This window comes from Chelon labrosus (assembly GCF_963514085.1).
Source record: "Chelon labrosus genome assembly, chromosome: 9".
Lineage (NCBI taxonomy): Eukaryota > Metazoa > Chordata > Actinopteri > Mugiliformes > Mugilidae > Chelon > Chelon labrosus.
Genome location: NC_140359.1, coordinates 18,951,182 through 18,973,273, shown reverse-complemented (window position 1 = coordinate 18,973,273; position 22,092 = coordinate 18,951,182). Strand labels below are relative to the sequence as shown.

Here is a 22,092-nt window from a genome sequence, read left to right as displayed (position 1 = left end):
GATGATTTTGGATGGCAAAGTCGCAATCAACTCAGACACGTTACTCGCACTCGTGCAAACCCACGCTCGCTTTCACACATCATCCACACACTCGAAAGAAAGCCGCTACATCCTATAGTGTATTAAATCATAGATTTGGCAGCTTTTGGAGGCAAAATAAACCTATAAAAGAAAAATACATACTGTACTAAAAATAAAAGTCAAAGAATAATTAAAGCACTCACTGACTCTATCCCTTATTATATATTATTCTAGGTCTTAAGGGTTAACTGTACAGTGTGACTATTAGCTGTTTCTTATCAAACATACTTGGTTTATAGCCATAATAACAAGCCAAAGAATAAGAATATGGTGTATTTTGATAAAGTTACACATTTTACAATATCCATGTTTGTTTTCCTGGTTATTTGCTCTTGATATAAGGTGATAAAGTTGAGAGATAATACGACAGCATTTTGTAATTCTACCACTAAACTGGATTTGAACTGTAGTCCAGAGAAAGCAGCACTAGCTGGAGTGATAACGCTGAAGGAGAACAATATTCTGCACGCTCTACCGCCTTACAGTGCTGCTATCCTTTCGCTTCCTGACACTGGTCACTAACAGTTGCAGCCGGGCTGCTGCAGGGGCGGAGCACTGTCTGTGAGTTTGGCAGTGGGGGCTCCCGTGGTGACAGCTGGATCAGTGTCCAAGCTCTCGGACATCTTGTCGCAAATTAGGTCAACAAGACGTTCGAAGGTCTGCTTCACATTGATGTTGTCCTTGGCGCTTGTTTCAAAGAACTCGAAACCTGGGGAGGAGGGAGAACAAGAAACATGAGAACATAGAGAGAAGTGGAACGATCAAGTAATGATGCTTAAAGCTTAGCATTTTTTGTAGTATTTCTATGAAGCAAACAAAAATACTGGCAAGAATGAAATAGTCAAGGGCACAAGGGTCATGTTTTTATGCAACAACATGATGACAACAGCATCCAATTTAAAATACATAAAGGGGTGAATGTTGCGCCGAGACCTACCCAACTGTTCTGCCAGCAGTCTGCCACTATCCACCGAGACCACTCTCTCTTCCTCCATATCACACTTATTCCCTGCCAGCACCACCTGTGCATTATCCCACGAATAGGTTTTTATCTGGGTCGACCTGCACATAATCAGAAAAAAAAAAAACAACACATGCAAAAATACAAAATAAAATAGAATTCAAGCATTCATATTTCTGCTGTTGGTCTGTTTTATGGGCCAGTTTGAGTGCCAGTTTTTGCTGGATGGGATCCATCTGAAAAGAACAGAAAGATGGAGGAGGGAGCGACATGATGTAAGTTTTGTTCGCCATTTGGGCCGGTCATGAACAGTGAGAGCTTCTCCTTTCGATTTGGCAGCACGTAACGTTTGAGTCACTGATGGCAGCAGTGGAAAAGTGGGTCAAAATTGCCCTCTGCGCTGAAAAGATGCAGTCACTTGATGCTCAAATGTAGGTTGAGTGTTCAATCTTTGCTTTAGATTGCATCTTTTGCATCTACGAAAATATATCATGATATAATTCATCCAGTGTGTGAGCTCTGTTTCTTTCCCTTTTAAGACATCAGGTTAAACTAGTAATATGTCATTGTGGCCATAATAAACAAATTAAGATTTAATTATTTATTATTTACAATATGTCTAATAATTAAGTTCCAGCTAATGAGCATTATATTCATCAATTACATACACTGTATGCATACCATATATTATTTATGTAAAAAAAAAAATGACTAGCATTATGAGCCCAGTTCATATTAACAGAGAGTTCATTGTGAATCAGTGAGGCCTTGCACTCCTCTAGTGTCTGCAGGCTACTCACAATAAGGGGAGGAATTTAAGGAACACGTTTCTCCCGTGGTGTTGCAGTTTGACTGAAAGTAGGGCAGTGAACGTACCAAGGGCTGTAAAAACGGGAGAGAAAGAGCCGGCAACACAGAGAGAAAGAAAACAACGTCTCAGACAGAGAGAGTGGGGGAGATAGAGAGAGCAGCATGATGTTGGCACTCCTCCTCCCTCTGTCCAGTTCTGACTTGTCATAGCAGTTCAGATGTGGGTCAGTTTGAATCCAGCTGCTGTTAATTTACGCTGACAGAAAACCACTTGTGTGTCTCACATCTTGCAAAGCCACATATGCACATAAGCATGAGTCTGTGGAGGGTGGTAAGTTAAAACAATATATATATAAATATTGTTGTTATTGTAATGAACGCATTTTTGTACATAACGCTATTCATTTCACTGCTGTTCTCAAAGTCCAACATTTGATGACAGCGTTACAGCGTTTCCCTATTTTGTCTGTATCACAGGCAGGAAATGAGCACGTCACAAGCTTAATTCAGCCACAGTCGGGAAACGAGCCATTGCCATGGCAACCCCCCCTTTTTTTTTTGCCTGCAACCTTGTCACAAGGAACAAGGGAAAGCGAAAGTGGATTTAAAGCCTGTGGCAAAGGCAAAGGAGAAGGATTCTGACTGTGTGATAGGTAAAAAAAAAACGTACACAGTTGATGAATTTGTACACTGTGTGTGGTAAGTACTCGTCAGGATTGTTGCTGCCAGTGACACACTTGGCTCCATTAATCGAGATACCACCACAGACAGTGCTCTGACCGCCGTATTCCATCAAAGTGTCAGGCCATAAAAGAATAATAGGTGTGTCTGGCTCCGACCCCTCTCTACAAGAAAGACTTTCTTCCTTTACAGTGATGGGAATTCATTTGAATATGAAACAGGCTGATAATGGTAGAGCGTTTTAACACAGCCCATGCTAATAATAGAGTGCAGCCTCCCGGTTGTTGCACCGCTTTAAACATTTCATCATCAATTAAAGGACACAAGGCTTTAAATATGTGTTTGGTTAGGCTAAATGCAACTGATTTAGCCATGTCATGTGTTGCCTAAAGCAGCTGTCAAGTGTTGCTAACTAAGTGACACAGGCTAAGCAGACACTGTCCTTAATAGCAAGTGTCATAGTCCCACAATGGGTGGAGGCCACACGGGATGCAGGTGGCACCTCATCTGCAAAAAACACCACCCTTTATGTGATATCATGTCATTGCAGCTGATGTCACAGAGAATGTTGCTATGATGATTCGGAAACGTTTCCTCTCATATGTAAATCATTTGCTCCCATAATCTCTCTGGGCTTGGCAGAGAGCGATAACAGTAAAACAACAGGGTGTAAATAAAGTAGAAAACGACTGTTTCCGTGGTGTAAAGAGAAACACTTGCAAAAAATGTAAATCAAAACACACATTTATTTCAAGGTCCTCTGTGTTTCACGAAGCTTCCTCACTCCTGTACTGTACTGGCTGTGCTAAAAAGAATGTGTTGTTTCTAGTGCAAAAAAACTAACCCAGAAACCTGGTTTCTGCAGCTGATCGAACGTAGCCGTCCAAGTCCTGTTTGGCCATGAATGCATCATCAGAAGATATTTGGGCTTGGCTCGGAGTTACTATTTAGCCTGCAGACGCTTGTGTGACTCATGAATGGACCAGATCCACGAACTTGACGCGTTTCCCCTTGATCCCTACGCCCAACAGAGATGCATGCATAAACTATATAACAAGCCTGTCAGGTTTTGAGAAAGAGAGGATTGCACTGTTGCTGTGAGGAGAAGATAGGGAAGGTAAGCAGCTTAGACTTGTAGATTTCAGGAAGAAAATTCATGTGAATATCGAGTGGGCCAGATATCAACTTATTTCATTGTGGCGACAAACAGAAAGCTTTTGATATGTAGATTTGAAGCTCATAAGAAATTCATCCACTGAACGCAAAAAGCCTAGAGATGATACCTTCATGCAAAACTAACAGAAATGGACAACTCACCAGTCCTGCACAGCGCCAAAAGACTCCTCGTTGGTGATGTCATACATGAGGATGAAGCCCATGGCCCCACGGTAGTATGCAGTGGTGATGGTTCTGTAGCGCTCCTGGCCTGCTGTGTCCTACACACGGATAATATGATTTAGCATCGCTGACTGATCTTTAGACTATCTGTCTGACGTGACACTGCACAGGGCATGCAGCATACAGCATGCTTGGTAAATGAGGTAAAGAACAGAACAGAGCTGCCTGGTTTAAATACAAAATTTAGGATGTTATATTGCTCATGGCTTTATTTGTCGTGTGCATTGTGTGGAAATAATCATTATACTAATTGCCTCACTGGCTTTTCTTTCCTCTCCTCGATAAAATAGTCGCTGGGCTGTGTTAAACAGTCAGTGGTGCGGCGTTCCCAGCTCGGCTCGTGACATGCATTTCTTAGAAAAGGGACTAAAAATAGAAGTAAAATCATTTAAACATTGAGAAACTGCCTGCAGTTGGTGATAAGGCTGAACAAATTGCTCAAAGGCAGAGCAAGTGATTATGCTGCATTTGAGGAGAAGCACATTGTACACAGATTACCCTGGAAACAAGCATCCACTGCAGCCTTTGCTATGAGATGTCAGTGAAAATGGTAATGGGGGTCTAGAGCAGACAGATTTTAGAGCTTTTGGAAATATTTTATGAGTTTGATCTTCAACCTAATTATCTATTAAGAAAAAGCGTGCAATTGCCTTTGTTTTATCTTTGGTTTTAGATATACCATGACCTAGATAACTAAGAATCTTCACGGACGGACAGTAGATTTGTTGCTTAAGAATAAATTACATAATATGAAGTCTCAGTGATTTCCATCCTGTTTATACTGTATGTTTACTGTGCTTTTACGCCCACAACAAGTGTGTTTCGGAGGCCTCTGTGAATCATGACAGAGGACGTCTGGCTGCTCTACTTGGCTCTTGTTAAACAGAAGCCCAACAGGCAGCACTAGATTGTGTTTACCACCATAGTTTTGCTTTCTGTCAGTCTGCACATGGCTGCAACAGTGTCCCTGTTATAGCCAGGGGACAGCTCTGACCTTCACTCTGAAGAGACAGAGCCCACAGACTGCCGAGCTTCCACACACACACACCACAGCTAGGCCCTTTTGTCAGTCCACAATAACACAAAACAGCTAGTCTGGATTGTATATATAGCATCTTTTGTGGGGCTGACATTCTGAACAACATGATAGAGAATTATTAATATTTGTGTTTGTTTTTTAATCACAGTAACTATGCATATACCAAGTCATGTTCCAGTCACCTGAATGCCAATTTGACCACAGTATTCTGATCTTTGAGAATCTTAGAGATTTCAGTAGCTTATTGATTCTCGGCTAAGCGCTTGGCTATGACCTTTGCATTTGCAGGCTATTTTAGTGAGTCGGTTTGCTTTTCTCAGTTAAAAAGACAGAGTGGGACAGGAAAAAATCTGCCTGAGTCAAGTGAATTTGAGCTCCTTGAAAAGCCCCGCTTGTAGTCTGCGGCTCGCCAGAAATCAATCCCAGAAGCTGACGACTTCAAGAGGCGAGGCGGCGTGCAGAGACTGACACTTGCCAGAACTCGTCTTCAAGTGAAGCCACTTTCCGTTATTCACTACGATGGCATCGCCAGCACTCTGCACCTCGTACACTTCAGCTTGATGCGACAGTAGGGACAACTCTGCCATGCATTATGACGCTTTATCTCCCAGCAGATTAATGATGTGACCACCACAATGCCATTAGCCAATAGACATCATCTTAAATGACCATTTACTGTACACCTCAGCTCTCCTTTAGCCCAATTAAAAGAGACGGGGCAATTATCTGGATGCAAGGGCAATCCTTTTTCTCCCTCAATATGCTTGTCTTTGCTAATTATGAAAACACATTATCTGGATTAGCCAATCATTTGACAGTTCAGTATTCACGTCCTGGTGAGGCTCTTCTTGATTTATGTCTGGTTATGACAAATTGCTGAAAAAGAGAACAAATCTTCTGAATGAAAGCTGGCACTGTGTGTAGTATGAAAAAACAAAGTGGAAAAAATAGAAAGAGAGGAACTTTAACATATACTTTGCCTCATTGTCTCTGAGGTATTATGATACAATCTGCTCCTACAGCTCAGATGAACTCCTAATTAAACAGCCTCAGACATTCTTCAATTTCCCACACGTTCTGAGGAAGGTGTTGCTTCTGTGTTCGTGCCCGCTGTGCGCCAAGCTAACACTTACTAGTCTCCTGTCAGTAATGTTAAGACTTCCATCTGTCTGATAATGAGAGTGTTAAACCAAGAATACACAGTATAGTTCCTGAATTAATTTAGTACACAGTTTGATGCAGAGGAATATTGATATGAATTAATCCTGTTGTGTATTTTATAATTGTTTGTAGCGACAAGGTGTAAATCCTTAAAGTAGGATTCAGTTCAAATACACATTCTACACATTGACTGAAGTACATAATGCAGAAAGATACAAGGCAAACTGAATTAATGCATTGGTGATCCGGTACATGCAGGCCCTGGTTTGAATGGCCAAGCATAAAGCCACCAAGTCCCAACATGTCACAGACCTTTAAACATATTGATCAATCGAGAAAGAGACGGGGAGAGGTCAGGACAAAGTGGGCACTGGACTTAGATTAGGAGCCTTTTACCACCACGAGTCTCTGTGCAGTAGCTCAAAGAGAAACGAGGGGGCAGGGCATCTCTGAAGAACCCCTTCCCCCTTAGAGCTTAGATGGCCCTCTAGGAGACCTTAGAGGACAACAGAAAACACTTCTGTACCAGGCATTAACTGTGTTTTAACATGCATCCACATAATTTAATGACTCGTGGCTGAGAAATGTGTTTTCTTACCTCTATAAATTTCTGTTATTAGAACATATTTATATACTCTGAGTTGAGTTTCTAAATAACATAGTTTATGCGGGAACATACAGCCTCTTCAAATACTTAAGATCAAGTGAGTTATTTTCTGGTGCTGGCCAGTTAGGGAGGATGAGCTGAAATAACTTTGAGAGTTATATCACACTCGGTTCATCTGCAATGGTCAGCAATCACGCGTGCTTTTGCTCATTTCTAAATGTTTAATGCTTGGGTGTGAATATTTCATACCCAGATCTGCAGTTTGATCCTCTTGTCGTTCTTGTACACTGTCTTCACTTTGAAGTCGATGCCCACGGTGCTGACGAAGGCCGAAGTGAAGGCGTCGTCGGCGTAGCGGAACAGGAAAGACGTTTTGCCCACGCTGCTGTTGCCGATGATCAGCAGTTTGAACATGTAGTCAAAATTTTGGTCCCCTCCCTCCCCCTTCCCTTTCGCATCCTGAGTGGCAGCCATCTGCAAAAAAAGAAAAAAAGAAAAAAAAGAAGTGATATTGGTTGGAAAATATAAAGGTACCTTGAGTTGAAGAGATGCTTTTCTGGACTGTGATAAACGGAAAGGTGTGAAAATGAGTAAGAGACTGTTTGTTTTTGCCACTTGACTTGCATGCACACAAACCAGGAAGTAGAAGAGAGTGAAATAATGTAGACAGAGCTAAGTATGCTACAAGCTGGTTGTACAAGCCACAGATCAGAGGTGACAGAAGGCTGTGTCAGGCAAACCAGCATGACCAACACAGCAAGCTGTTGTATTGATGAGCATTAGATAACCAGCCTTTTAAAATGCTGAGTGAGTCGTCTCTGAAGCTATAATGATGTCTTCAGGAAAATTGTCTTCATTACTGTTATTAATTATAGAGTCCATGCTCATTACACTGTATGCACTCCACTGGACAAAATGCAGCTTTTAATTTTCAAATTGGATATATTGCACTGGAGTAAAACATCGCTCTTTTACAACTGGGCATCAGCCCAAATCAAACTGCATTTAACAGCTGAAACGATTACAGTTTTGTGTGTGATCTTTTCCTTTTGGAAAGCAAACATGAGACCTCCTTCCATATTAGAGCTGGTTACTCCTGTACAAAGGGCAAATCACAAATGAGCCTTTCGCCTTGAGATCGCCTCTACGCTGAACGTTTCTGTGCAAACTGTCAGCAGTCAACGACCTAAGAGGACGAGAGTACTAGGAAAGCAAGAGCACAGTCATCTTCTGCTCCAAGGTGAATCTTTTGACAATGCCACAATATGCGAAACCTAAGCTCCCCTTGAAGCCCGTAGTTAATAAAAGATGCCGGACCTCCTTCCTGCGCTGGCTTTCTGTTCGCTTCCGTGTTCGAAAGGCGATGATTGCAAGGACACCGATTTTCAAAATATCATTGCAATGGTGGCACTGACATGCACTACGCAAAAGCAGCCGTTTAAAGACGAAATCATACGGTGTAGCTGAGCGAGGAGCTGCATGCCAGCTAATGGTCGGCAAGCCGTTCTAGGCAGGAGGTCATTTTTATCTATTGATGAAATTCTTCCACATAACTATTAATATGTGAAACTAGCGAGACGCGTGGTGTGGACAAACCTGTTTTGAAGGCCTCGGTTCTATCTGTATCTGCCCCTGTTTCGCAGGATTTTATGTCTGAATCTACCGCAGACGTTGATTTTTCTTCCGCCCTCTGTGTGTCTCTTTGGTGCGCCGACCGATTTCAGCACCTGGGAGCTGTCCCCTCCGCTTCGGATGTGGCGCGCGCCCGTGGTGCTGACGACGAGGCTGTAGTCGCGTGAGACGAGCGCGAGCAAAGGCACGCGCGTCTCGTGCGTTCTCTCTGGCGTCAGCGGAGCGAAGGAGACGGGGGTTGTAGTTCTGCGCGCGGTTTAGCGACGAGGAGGTGGACGGCGTCGAAAGCCGCTTTAACTACATTACTCAGAATGCAGCGCGCCCCAGCTGCCAACAGCTGTATGATTTACCGAGAAAAAAAAAAAAAAAAAACGTTTGTAGTTCAGCTTTTAATAAGCACATATCGCGTTCAGACATCATGCAAGGGAAAGACTAGCCTGTAATAAATCTAAAAACCTTTATTTTTGTTATTGCTAAAGGATAAATTAGGGTGCTATGCTGTTTCTATATAACTATTACTATAGTAACAAGAATGCTTACCTTCCCATATAAGTCCATTTTCTCCTCAGTGATATTTCACTTGTTTATTTTACCACGGTTCTCTATCGCATCTAATGCACTCCCAGCTGGGTAGCATATTTTTTTTTTCTCCTCCCAGGAAGCAAATATATAATATCCTCTCCTTTTGCGTCACTCTCGGTCGGTTTTTCTGCCGTACCCCCGCCCATCAAGCCAGCACCGCTTCAAGAGAACAAGCGGCTGAGCAAATAAGAGAGGCCTGATGAATATGTTATCACGGGCCCTTTCAATGGGACCAAGTGCGGGATGAAGCCGCGGCGGAAGTGGGTAAAAAAAACGGGACATCTTTGCAATTATAATCACACCGGCCCTCTTTTAGGCAGATTAAAAAAAACCTGAATAATTAACTTGAGAGGTGCTCGCGCTTAACTGTATTCTAATATTTCAATTAGAGGAGGGCACAAGCCAGGGCCAGTGGGTTCATCTCAGCAATTGTTTTGAGCATTTTCGTGTGAACACCTGCAGTGTTTAAACAAACTATAGCCTTTTACTCGTTCCTAATACACCTTACGTCTATGAGTCTTATAATAGTCCACCAACCACAGAGCTAGACACAACAGACATTACATAACTGCGGACTTGGGCTCTGATACAAGTGCATTCTCTCTTTCAGTATTGTAGCAGGCAGTTAGCACTAGCAGACATCTGATAGGGCGTGTATGCAGTTATAGGGCGGGATGTGCTGACTGAACGGCCTTTGACTGGAGGATCAGTGTGTGCAGGCTGATGAGTGCGCACGCAGCAGACGAGGGGGGCTGGTCAGGTAGGTTGCACAGCGCCTGTCTCTACAAATTTTGATTTAGATTTTCAAGAAATGCGTCAAATTTACACACACATTGATCGTGCGCGTATTTTGCACATCCAAGCCTTAACTGTGCTTTCGTTCCTTCATATTTTGCACCGATTTCGTTCGCAATTCACAAATGCTGAAACTTATTGTCAGCACGTTAAATGTCGGCTTTTGGAATCGTGTGCAGTGGCGAGAATAAACAGCTGAGGCCGAAACGACAGCTCTTGTCGTTTCGACCTCAGCTGTTTATTTAGCCCATGACCTAAGCGTGATAAACAAAACTTTTCTAGAAGGCGTCTGCATGTGAAAAGGCCACTGCAGCCCCATCTGCTGTTGGAAAGGCTGCTCTGGTGTTATGTATTCTTGGCAGACCTCAAAGGCTGCCGTGTGGTAATGATTAACGAGGCAATATTTGCAGGATTCCAATAACCTGTTTTATAAGCAACCCTTGATAAGGAAGTGAGCTATATCAGTTTACTAAGGGAGACCTTTAGGTTGTTTTATCCTGTTTTGTAAATTAAATTCAGCAGTTTGAAATCAGGTGACACCCATCAGCCACAACATTATGACAGCAGAAATAAATAACATTGACCGTCTTGTGACAATGCAATGTTCTGCTGGGATTTTTTTGGCCCTGGCGTTCATGTGGATGTTACTTAGACATGTAGCACCCACCTAGACCAGACCAGGCACCCCCACCCCATAGCTATGACACTCCTTGATGGCAGCAGTCATCCACAGCAGCAGGATGCAGCCTGACACAGGCACATACACAAAAACAGTTTAGTAACAACTAAAAAAAAAACCAATGAAAAAGCATAAGGTGTTGACCTGGCCTCCAAATTCACTAGATCCCAAACTGATCAAGTAAAAGAGGCCCCTCCCCTCAACCCATTGGACCCAAAGACCCCTACTAACAATATTCTGTTGCCAGACACCACAGGACACCCTCAGAAGGCCCATGTCCATTCTCTGATGTGTCACAACTGTTTTGGAGGCACAAGGGAGACCTACACAATATTAAGAAGGTGGTCATAATGTTATGCCTAATTGGTGTATAATGTGCAATACTGGTTTATCGGCCAAAAAGTGATTGGAATTATGTAAATGCCACTCTTTCATTTTGAAATGTCTCTTCAGTATATAAAAGGGGATATTTTGCATTCTTCTTTCTAACCAGACTTTACTAGTAAGTATATGGTTTACAAGGTCACATGACATAGAAGCAGCATATTGTTTTCCGATCTGTGTTCATTTATTTCTCTCACAGCTCTAAAGAAAAAAAGAAAAGAGGTAATTTTTTTTCACCATCTTGCCTCCTACCTAGCTATCTAGTAAAGCTCATTCATAGTCCCACCTCCTAATCTCTAATTGATTGACTGTTTCATCTAAGACCACGAACAACCATTGATGCACACAGCACTGTTATGTGTTTTCATGTCTTTAAAATGCATGTCATGATCTCATGTCACGTCGGTCTTGATCTCTAAACCGTATCGTGTTTGGCAAAAAAAAGTTCCAGGTGTAATATTTTACATGGTGCCAAAATATCTCCACTTACTTGTTGTATCTTAACCACATGGGTGACAGTTTGCAATGGAAGACTCCATTGAGGTGATTCTGCAAGACCATAGCAAGGTCTTTCCCACCAGCAGACCACATCCAGTCCTGTCTGCCTGCACAGGGGCTGTGCTCACAGGCCTTTACGGAGTATGGAGTCTCTTTGCCATGCCCGGCTTCCGCAAAATCCCATACCGCCTCAAGGTGCTTGATATTTCCTGTTTTGTGGTGGTTGTTGTTGTTGTTGTTGTTGTTTTTTCCACCTGTTCTGACTTCAAATATCAAATGCTGCATGTGTGAAATCAAAGACACTTTGCCAAGTCAGAACATAACTTGCACGTTAATGCTAATTTGCTTATTTTGGAGCATAGTGCTCCATGTTAGCGACAAATGTGGGAAAAGAAGAAAATGGTAAGTCTATAAATCATGACAATATTTCATGAAGAACCGGACCATCAACTATATTCTTCTAATTTAAAGTGTACGTCATGCACACATTGTCTATTTCCTAAATATGATTGCTTTTGCTAATTTGTTTGATTTTCTTGTATGATGTTTCTTTTTAATTAATTTTATGATGCTTACTTACTGCTAACTGCTGTTTATCTTTCCAGTAATATAGCTCAAATAAAACATGATGTGCTGGGAAAAAAAGTGGATTTGTAAACTATGACAGATTAAACCCAGTTTACCACAACTAGAAACGAAAAAGTCTTGCAGAATTTGTAATTCAGACAGATGTTGTCCAGTTAGTGGGATATCAGACTCAATGTTATAGTCACACAAAGAGTAACTTTTAGGAGTACCTAATACAGAGACTATGAGAGTCAGATGAGAGTGACTTCATCTTCTTACATCCAGGCTTCCTGTGATGGGAATTGACGTGCTGTTTTCTTGCGTACATGTGGTCTAGGTTCCTTATTTGCCTTCCAGTAAGGATCAGACACTGAATGTTATGAAACTTCTTGAGGGGCGAACCGGTCGCTTAGCAGATCTGGGATCAGGAGATGGAAAACTGGTGAGTGAAGTGCACCATTTTTAGAAAATACCCAGATGTTACAGTCTGAATGCAACCGTGAGTGTGGCATAACTCAATACTGTGCACTGTTGTTCCTTTTTCTAGTTGTATTTCATGCAGCCTTATTTGATTTCCAGGTGTTTGCTGCCTCTTCTGCTGGTTTCCAGTGCACAGGGTTTGAGATTAACTCCATTTTAGTGGCATATGCCAGGAGCAAGGCCTCCTTCACAGGGGTCCCCTCCAGCCAGGTGACCTTTGTTAAAAAAGACTTCTGGAAGGTAAGATTTTAACGGAAATGGCTGCACCTCTTTATACCTTACAGTTGTAATTTGAGTACATGTGTGATTCTTTTCCTACAGACTGATCTATCTTCGTTCAACAATGTGACAGCTTTTCTTTGTCCAGGCGTGGTGAGTGGTTCTCCTATGAGTAATTTGTTCTTTCCCTCGCTGTAGATAGTTTGATGCAGTATAGTTAATGTAGCATTCATAACACTGATTGCTTTCTTGCCTCCTCTGTTGACAGATGGATGTGCTAGGTCATAAGCTGCTGAAAGAGCTTCCCGATGATGCACGTGTCATCGCTTGTCGTTTTCCTTTCCCTGACTGGCCACAACAATCATCTGCTGGCTCGGGACTTGACGAGACCTTTGCTTATGACATGAGCGCTGTGCGTTCACACCTGAGAAATGTATTGAACACTGCCGAGAAATAGGTCGGTGTCTCTTTCCTGCACTGTGATTCTCAACGTCTCTAAATCTTCTCATCACCATAAATACCAGATGAGGTGAAACTTAAAAGAATGGCATGTAAAGAGGTTAATCAGAAACACTGTTAAGAAAGAAATTGTTGATGTCAGTCACTTGTGAGCTCTGATCAAGAGCGATCTATCTGAAAGATGTCTGCAAGGATGAGAAGGACTGAGCAGAATGTCAGAAGGATTTTGACATCACTTTGTGCCTGCGGCATTTGTTCAATCTTTGCACTCTCAGAAGAGACCTAGTCTGTGCCATACTTCTGGCGCAGGCTAGGTTGGTCCATTTCTGTGCAAATGCTCTCATGCATCTACTATCAGTTGTCACAGTAGCTCTCTTTCTGGACTCTCTTCCTCTACAAACAATTGTACTTCTGCATTCACTAACAAAGATAATGCAAGGCAGTTCACTGGCAGACAGGACCTGAGGGAAAGAGGGGTGGAATGCAGAGATAAATGACAGTCTTCGGACGCCCAGGAACAGAGACTGAGTCCAATAACTTTCTGAAGGTGTTTAATAGCTATGCCCCACTTTTCTCTCGCATGGTTGCAGTTGCACTGATATGTTGAATTTTGTGTTTAATTACCCTCCATTTTGAGATTTTTAGGTTGCACATGGCCGTACCACAGGTTCATTTCAGTTCGCTTTTCATTTCAGTTTTATTTGTATTGTGCCACAGGTGATTTAATGTATATCTGCTCTGAAATAAGTAACCTGATCAAACTGTGGTTGCATGTAACTCTGTTTGTCTGTGTGGGTATGTCTTGGCTGTAAAATGTATATTTATAAATCATTCACTGGAAAGTCGGTCTGTTTGACAAGTTAAATTTTGGTTTGTCTCAAAATTAAGGATTTGCATTTTGAAATTAAACGCGTGGCTATTTGCAATTAACAATGTATGTCTTTTTTTTTTTGTTTCAATGTAGATATAAATGCAGATAAAAGCTGATTTTGTTGCCCCTGGGGCGGCATTTACACGCGGTATTGTCTTACCACTGAAAGTACCACGCTGTAGTCAAAAATGGGATAATACTGACACTTTGAGTTTGTACTTGAAGGTCATACAGTCGGCTTTATCAACCTCTGCAAAGAAGAACACACATTTTCCAGCGCGCTGCCACGTCCACAACCCTTCCACTCGGACTGCTGCTCACACCCTATCAGACAGTTCAGACAAGTGTCTGTATCCCTATTTACAATACAGTATGTAGTCAGACTTTGGTAAACATTAAGTTTTAAGGGCTTTAACCTGCACTGCAAATCCTGACCAAAACCTCCACCTGAGGGAGCCAGTGCTCCAAATTGAGCGGGTTCAAAAACAGGATGAGGGGAGCCTGAACAGAATACAGATAATGGTTCAGCTCTGCAGTGAACAGTTCATCAACCAAATGCACCACACTACCAACACGTTGACATTTATTTTGCACCAGAATGTAAAAGGTCCATTCACCTGACTGGATACCATGAGTAAACTATATTTAAACTACAGAGCATGACTGTCTTTATTCTTATTCTTATATTGAAGGGCGACTGGTGGTGCTGATTAAAAACTATAATCCTCGTCATCCGCACGCTTCTTTATGCATTTTTGATTTTATGTCTGTGCCCCAATCAACACATAATCGACATGAAAGGCCATCGAGGCAGACCTCATGTTCTCATTTCTCAACGTGACGTCAGAGAGAGGGTGGCAGACAGAGGGGTGGGGTGGATGCCAGAGTATAAAACCTCGCAGACGGACTCTCCGGGCTGCATTCTGAGTGCGGGACGAGACACAACCTTCCAATGGAAGTACAGAGAAACATCGCCCCCCAACAGACAAACAGCAGCGGCATGTGCGAGTCGACGCAGAGGTCCTGCGAACCTCGCCGAAAGAGAATGGATGAGCGGAGTGCACCCTCGGAGATGGCAAGGATAATCACTGATCCTGCCACGGGGAAGTGCTACTGCCGTGGAAAAGTTTTGGGCAAGGTAGCGCAAGCATTGATTCTGTATAGTCGACCTTTTGGATTTACCACTTAACCCGAAGACAAAGCATGTTTACGGTGTTTTCCTTTTTCCAGGGAGGATTTGCGAAATGCTATGAGATGACCGACCTCTCCACCAGCAAAGTTTACGCAGCCAAAATCATCCCCCATGCGCGCGTCTCCAAACCTCACCAGCGGGAGAAGGTAAGCGCGCAGCTCCGGTGCCTGTGCGCACTGGCGTAACTGGACAACAGATATCGTAAAACTGTCTTTAATGCCAGTCATGACCACTTATTTCTTTTTGCCCTTGATAGATTGACAGAGAAATTGAGCTGCACAGAGCACTGCACCATAAACATATCGTGCATTTTTATCACCACTTTGAGGACAAGGAGAACATCTACATCCTGTTGGAGTACTGTAGTAGAAAAGTAAGTCAATTTGTCACAGACGCATACGTTTTTAAACACTGTACTACCTCTGCAAATTTGGATAACACCTGCATTGCACCCAAAGCCAACGGGGCAGCACATAATGTATTCAGTGCATGTACTATAAAGAACTTTTAATTTTATTGTATAGGAACTCTGATTTTTATCTATTTTTTTATTTTTTTTGAGATTGAAGAAAGCCATCAAATATGATGACAAAGGAAAATATATATTTTCTATTATGTTGGAAAGCAGCTCTAATCATTCCCTTTTTCTGTGTTTTGTCCTTTTGCAGTCGTTAGCCCACATCCTAAAGGCTCGCAAAGTGCTTACTGAGCCAGAGGTGCGTTATTACCTGAGACAGATTGTCTCCGGGCTGAAGTACCTGCATGAACAAGAAATCCTTCACAGAGACCTGAAACTCGGTAAGGGATCTCTACGCAAGAGTGACACGCTACACTGCAGCGCATAACTTTACGCATCTGTGCAGGGAGAGAGGCTACACTTTCTTGCTACAAACCTGTTTCTCCAACCTGTTTTTCCTCAAACCATTCCTCTACCTGCAGTATTAAGCCTTTGATCCTGGGTTGAATATCAGGTGCTCACCGTCTCATTCCCTTTCTTCCCTACAGGTAACTTTTTCGTGAGCGAGTCGATGGAACTGAAGGTCGGGGACTTTGGTCTGGCTGCCAAGTTGGAGCCAGCAGGAAATAGGAGGAAGACAATCTGTGGGACTCCCAACTACTTGTCCCCCGAGGTGCTCAACAAGCAGGGACACGGCTGTGAATCAGACATCTGGGCCCTCGGCTGTGTAATGTGAGTAGAAAAACTGTAAATGTATCGTTAGGAAACTTCAATGGGTTTAGAAATATTAGTAATTATTATGAATTTTGAATGAATACCACGTTTCATGGACAGGATTATTCTCCTTGATTTAGAAATTGTCATTACATTTTTAAAGATGAAATCAACTCATGCATTTTATCACTCTATTTTGCTCCAGGTACACTATGCTGTTGGGCAGACCACCATTTGAGACCACCAACCTGAAGGAGACGTACAGGTGCATCAGAGAGGCGCGCTACTCTCTTCCCTCCTCCTTGTCGTCACAAGCTAAGCAGCTGATCGCCAACCTGCTGGCCAAGACACCAGAGGACAGACCCAACCTGGACCACATTCTGAGGCACGACTTCTTCACGCAGGTTAGACACCACTGACAGTTCCACTTGGTCCATATTTCCGTGAATATCAATGTGTGGGAGTTTAACAGTGACCTTCTTCCCACGAGCCGCACACTGACCCACTTTCCTTCCCTGCAGGGCTTCAGTCCAGAGCGTCTGCCGGCTAGCTGTTGCCATTCAGCACCAGATTTCCACGTCTCCAGTCCCGCCAAGAGCTTCTTCAAGAAAGCTGCTGCTGCATTGTTCGGTGGAAAAAGGGACAAGGTCAAATACTACGAGACTCTGAGTGAGTATTACAATATCCATTGAGTGCTTGTATACCACTTAGTGCACCCTCTGTAGCACCATCTTTTTAAATATAGTGGCCGCCAGAGGCTTCACCACTTTTTATTCCACATTTTCCTGCAAGCGTATGTAGTCACGCGCTCATTTTTACTCTTATGTTTCACAGATAAGTTAACTAAAGAAGAAGAGGAGATCTACAAGCTGCAGCATGACTTGGAGAGAACCGTCATCAGCCAACAACAAAGCAAAAAGATTTCAGAGGTAAGAGCACATCACATTATATATTTATAAGAGTGTGGGGGATTTTGCAGGTACATTATTTATGCAGCAATCCAGAAGACAAGGAGATTTGAGATATCATGTAGAGGAGAATCCAATGAGTCACTCTGATGATGTGCCAAACTTTACCGCCAAGCACAGTTTCAGAACTAACTGAAAGCACTTATTTTCAACCTTTAAGCCAGCCACTTTGCATCAGTGGGTGCCCGCTGACTCATAGTAGGGAGAGATGATCTAAACTCGCCGATTCTAAACCCTGTCGTCATTGATTCTCACCTCAGAATGGAAGTCTACTTCCGCCATCTGCCGAGAGCCCCGTTGCCCTGGCAACAGAGAGCCAGTCCCCGACAACGCAAGATACCATCCGCCTGATCGTGAGGGGGAGTCTGGGGAGCTGCAGCAGCAGTAGTGAATGTAAGTTCGCCCGCCTCGTCCTCAAAGAGACCGGAATAGATTTTACTGAATGTTCTGCTTTGACATGTAACTGAAAAATAAGTGTATGCATTACAGAGAGACTGGATACACACAGCTAGGCTGCAATGCAATTTTCTGGTAGTAATGAGACGTCATGCTAAATGACCCCCCCTCCTCCACTTTTGTTTTTAAAGGTCTGGAAGACAACACAACAGGAAGTGTGGCTGAGACTGTTGCAAGTGTGCTGAGGGGATGTCTAGAGAATATGCCTAAAGGTGAGTCAACTTACTTAGTGATCATCTCGCATAGTTATTGATTAGATCAAGTTTCATGAAACAGCTAAAGCACTTTATCTGTATTTGACCTTGAGATATTTTAAGAGACAACATGTTGTTGAGAGGATTCAGAATTCCTTCTTAAATGTTCAGTTTTTAAAGTCTCACTCACAGATTTTTTTAGCTTCTTCAGATCTAAGAAGTGCTCGTATTCTAATCCTCCTGCTCTTTGTTCTCGCCCTACAGCTGATGACATTCCTCAGGGCTCGAACAGCTGCAGTCTTCAATGGGTGACTAAATGGGTGGACTACTCCAACAAGTATGGCTTTGGCTACCAATTGTCTGATCACACCGTGGGAGTTCTCTTCAACAACGGCACTCACATGAGCCTCTTGCCAGACAGAAAGTACGCTCTGTTCTACGCTTTCACAAAATACCACCTTCAACATGCATGCTGTTAGTCAGTCACAACATTTAATGGACATGACTTGTTTGAGCTTGCTGCGATACACATAATTACTCTGCAGAATATCTTAGTGGTTTGATTTAAATTAAATTAAATTAATTTTCAATCAGAAATGTCAGAAAATTGGTGTATGTTTTGTTTTGCTGGTGTGGTTGTGTAACTCTTTCGCTTGTCTCCTTTTCAGGACCATCCACTACTATGCAGAGCTGGGCCAGCGCTCTGTCTTCCCTACCTGTGAAGTTCCTGAACACTTTGTGGGTCAAGTCACTGTGCTCAAGTACTTTTCTCATTACATGGAGGAAAACCTCATGGATGTAAGTTAATAATCTTACCCCCCCCCCCATTCAATTGTTCAGTTCCTGCAATCGTTAGTCTTTCCACGCCCTGAAGCATTACAAACAGTATCTTGCAAGTTACAGCCTGTCTAATCCTGATTTATTACTCTTTTGCTTTCTCAGGGTGGAGATCTTGGTACCATGACAGATGCACACATGCCCAGACTCTACCTGCTTCAGTGGCTCAAGTCCGACCGCGCCCTCATGATGCTATTTAACGACGGCACGTTCCAGGTAAACACGCACACTTTCACGGGAAACTTTCAGAGCAGTTGCTGGGCATGCTCAGAGTAACACCTTCGACATGTGGCAATGTTTGACACCACTTTCCTCAATGGAGTAGGAGATCTAGACTTCAAAAAATAAAAATTTAACTTTTTTTTCCCTCTTGTCTTTATAGGTCAACTTTTACCACGATCACACCAAGATCATTCTGTGTTGCCAGAAGGAGGAGTACATGCTGACATACATCAATGAAGACCGAGTCTCCAAAACCTTCAAACTCAGCTCCCTGTTGACGTCCGGCTGCCCAACTGACCTGCGAGATCGCATGGTGTACTCCCTCAATATGCTTCTGCAGAGGTGCAGCTAAACCCACGGTTTTGGACCTAAAAACAGACAAGCCCACACGTTGTGTTAATTGCTGTGCTACAGTAGAAAACAAGGATCCGGGAAGAGTCTGCGAAAGCTGGGTGGATTTCAATGATGGACTTGAGCAGAGTGAATTAACATTCCCTCACCGTTGCACCTTCATCACTCAGAGTCACTGCAGATGATGCAGTGCAGGTGAAAAAATAAAAAATAATGCAGAGAGACTGAAAGAGACTGAGAAACGTAGCACCAGGATTGTGGATCGAAAAAAAAAAAGGGCTGATTCGTGTGTAGGTTGTTTAAGCAGAGGAAAGGCAGAGTATGTTGGTACGAATGTGAATCCCCACAGATTTTTGGGGAAAAGAGAGATGTTCGGAAAGTAAAAGCAAACGCTGGGCTGGCACCGGCTTAATTGTATATAGTATAGTTCATTCAATCCAGAGGCAATCCATGAACTGATGCTCTGACTGTAAACTGAGCTAGACTGTGGACTATTGTAAATGATGTACAGTGTATGTCACAGCCAACACAGCAGTGCAAAGAAATCACTTGTTAATGTGTGGATGGTTTATCTGTATGTGTGCGTGAAAGAGAGTGGGAGTGGTGTAATGTCACACTAACTTTTAAAACTGTGATTTGTTCTCTTTACTGACAAATGGGCTCAACACATTGAGCTGGGAGCCAGAGGAGAGATGCGACGGAGGGGGGCCTGGAGGAGAGAATGAGAAAAAAAAATTGTACCGTTGATCCTCTAAGGATCAATTAAGAGCCATTATCATCTTGGTAAAAAATGTCCTAAATAACTTATTGTGTAAAAAAAGTGCAGTATTTATTTATTTAATAAATAAGAGCATTTTTTTAAAACTACAGTGTATTTGTCCTTTTCATTGAGTGTCTGTATACCCGTGTTTTATTTTCAGAAACAGGGAAGAGTCTGAAGATGCTATTAGTCGCTTCTGCTGTTCTTTACTCTGAGTGCTCTCAAAAATAGATGGCACATTTTAAGGACCTTCTAATGGACGTAGACCTGAAAATGAACTGTGTCCTGAAATTAGCGGTTCATGTACTGTACAGTGTGGTGAGAACCAGATAAAAAAAAACAAATCTCATATCTGTGCCATGGAATAAGTCAAAGCAAGTATTTTATCTTTATCTTTTAATGTGTATTTGCGACAGGAAATGGGTGCACACAGAAAGCGATGGTTAGATAGGACGGCATGTTTACAGTGAAGTTGTTTATACTGCAGTTCAAGGCTTCCAATTTAAGTTTTCCTGTGCAGTGATAAATGGAAGATGGCAGAGATGACTGGCTGTGCGATGTGGGCAACCTTGTCTCACAAACACACAGGCACACATTATTTTCTCATACAAACAAGGGCACCCGACAACACATAGTCTGGTCAGGCGGTTCGTAAATATGGAGGGACAGACAGCCAAACAGTGACATGCTGGCGACGAGGAGAGAGACCCTGATAAAACCGACAGACTCGGTCAAATTATATCAGTGATTGCATCAGAGCTTTTGAGGCAAAGTGACTACAATCATTCCTGGACATCCTTTCACGTTCACTGACTGTAACCATGGAAACAAGCAACTGCTGACCAATTTGGAGAGTCGGAAATCGTTGAAGGCTGCGTGAAAGACATCTGGCACGGCGTTCTCTCGCTGTAAGTCAGAACGTACTTGTGCTAAAAACTGTGTTCTGCTGCACTCGGTGCTGCTGCCTGCTGAACACCTCTTAACCTTTCATGCTTATGTAATGACGGAAGCCGAACATGGATGTTTGAGTCATCCCCTCAGATGTTCACTCAGAATATCTGTGCTCTTCAGAATTCAATAATGAACACCTCATGCATAAACATACCCACACTGACAGAAGCAGAACAGGAAGTAGCTTACCAGATGAAGGGGCAGGAATTATTCATGACGACACCTCCAGGTCTGAGTGTGTGTTTTGACAGTAATGGCCTCTGGAATGGATGCTTCAGTCAGACTGAAATAGACTCCATTGTTGAAGTGTTATGCCCTCCTAGGGCATTTTTACTCCAGGTCCAAACATATGAACAGAAGTGCACCATCTCTATCACATGATGCCCTGATTTGAACCAAATTAATAACAGACGACTGCTTACTCTTTCCAAGCAGGTGAGGGGGATCTTTCTCTGAGGTTCTGTCAGGGAAACATTTCTTAATCCAGTGTAGACTCAGCTTATATGTATTGTTGTTGTAGGCAAAAAAAGAAAAATTAATGATAGGTCAGGTCAGGAATGAGTCAGCAACTGATGAGCCTTTCTGGCCTCATGGGAACTTTCTAAACTTCTGTGAGCTGAACACCTAGACAAACTTGTTAGAGAATGCTGTGGAGTTCAAAAAGCAGAGGGTGCGTGCACACTTGACATTCTTAGTCTTCAGTATCACCCACACAAAGCTGCTACTCTTGGATGCCATGTTGACAGTGGGGAAAATCTTGTGCATACAGGCAAGCTTAGCGCTGGAATGAGTCTAAGCCTAAATGACAAAGGAGATCTTTATACCTCGACTTCTATCATAAAGTTCTCTGTTGGCAGAAAAATGACTCAGTTCAGTATTAAAGGTAATGGTAGGCATATTCTGCCAGAAGAAAAAAAAACATGCCTTGATATGTGCACACAGTGAGATGCACTTCGGGGATTAGAAGGCCTTTGCACATCAAATGTCAGCGCTCCTCCTCCTACTATGTAGACAAAAACAGATGCACTACAGAAAGAGCTAAGATGTTAGTAGCTTTGCCCATTCTCTGTTGCCGCCTGCAGTATC

At 42.8% G+C, this 22,092-nt stretch overlaps 3 protein-coding genes across 3 annotated transcripts; 2 read left to right on the top strand and 1 right to left on the bottom strand.

Annotated features, from left to right (window-relative positions):
- Positions 1-599: 599 nt before the first annotated feature.
- Positions 600-7,767, bottom strand: rab3c (RAB3C, member RAS oncogene family; the record flags this gene model as incomplete). Its single annotated transcript, XM_084551259.1, has 4 exons — positions 6,988-7,767; positions 3,851-3,969; positions 1,019-1,143; positions 600-790 (listed from the first exon to the last, which is right to left on the bottom strand). The coding sequence occupies exons 1-4, from the start codon at positions 7,210-7,212 to the stop codon at positions 600-602; spliced, it is 660 nt and encodes a 219-aa protein (XP_084407385.1). The 5' UTR covers positions 7,213-7,767.
- A 2,222-nt stretch (positions 7,768-9,989) lies between these two features.
- On the top strand, positions 9,990-13,960 carry LOC311492359 (ATP synthase subunit C lysine N-methyltransferase). Its single transcript, XM_084550620.1, has 5 exons — positions 9,990-11,503; positions 12,213-12,317; positions 12,455-12,595; positions 12,677-12,727; positions 12,843-13,960. Exons 1-5 carry the CDS (start codon positions 11,336-11,338, stop codon positions 13,029-13,031), a joined length of 654 nt encoding a protein of 217 aa, XP_084406746.1. The 5' UTR covers positions 9,990-11,335; the 3' UTR covers positions 13,032-13,960.
- Positions 13,961-14,709: 749 nt separating this feature from the next.
- On the top strand, positions 14,710-20,162 carry plk2b (polo-like kinase 2b). Its single transcript, XM_084552406.1, has 14 exons — positions 14,710-15,042; positions 15,135-15,242; positions 15,353-15,469; positions 15,765-15,894; positions 16,102-16,285; positions 16,473-16,671; positions 16,789-16,936; positions 17,102-17,196; positions 17,496-17,628; positions 17,823-17,903; positions 18,150-18,309; positions 18,554-18,683; positions 18,828-18,938; positions 19,105-20,162. The coding sequence occupies exons 1-14, from the start codon at positions 14,857-14,859 to the stop codon at positions 19,294-19,296; spliced, it is 1,974 nt and encodes a 657-aa protein (XP_084408532.1). The 5' UTR covers positions 14,710-14,856; the 3' UTR covers positions 19,297-20,162.
- Positions 20,163-22,092: the final 1,930 nt, after the last annotated feature.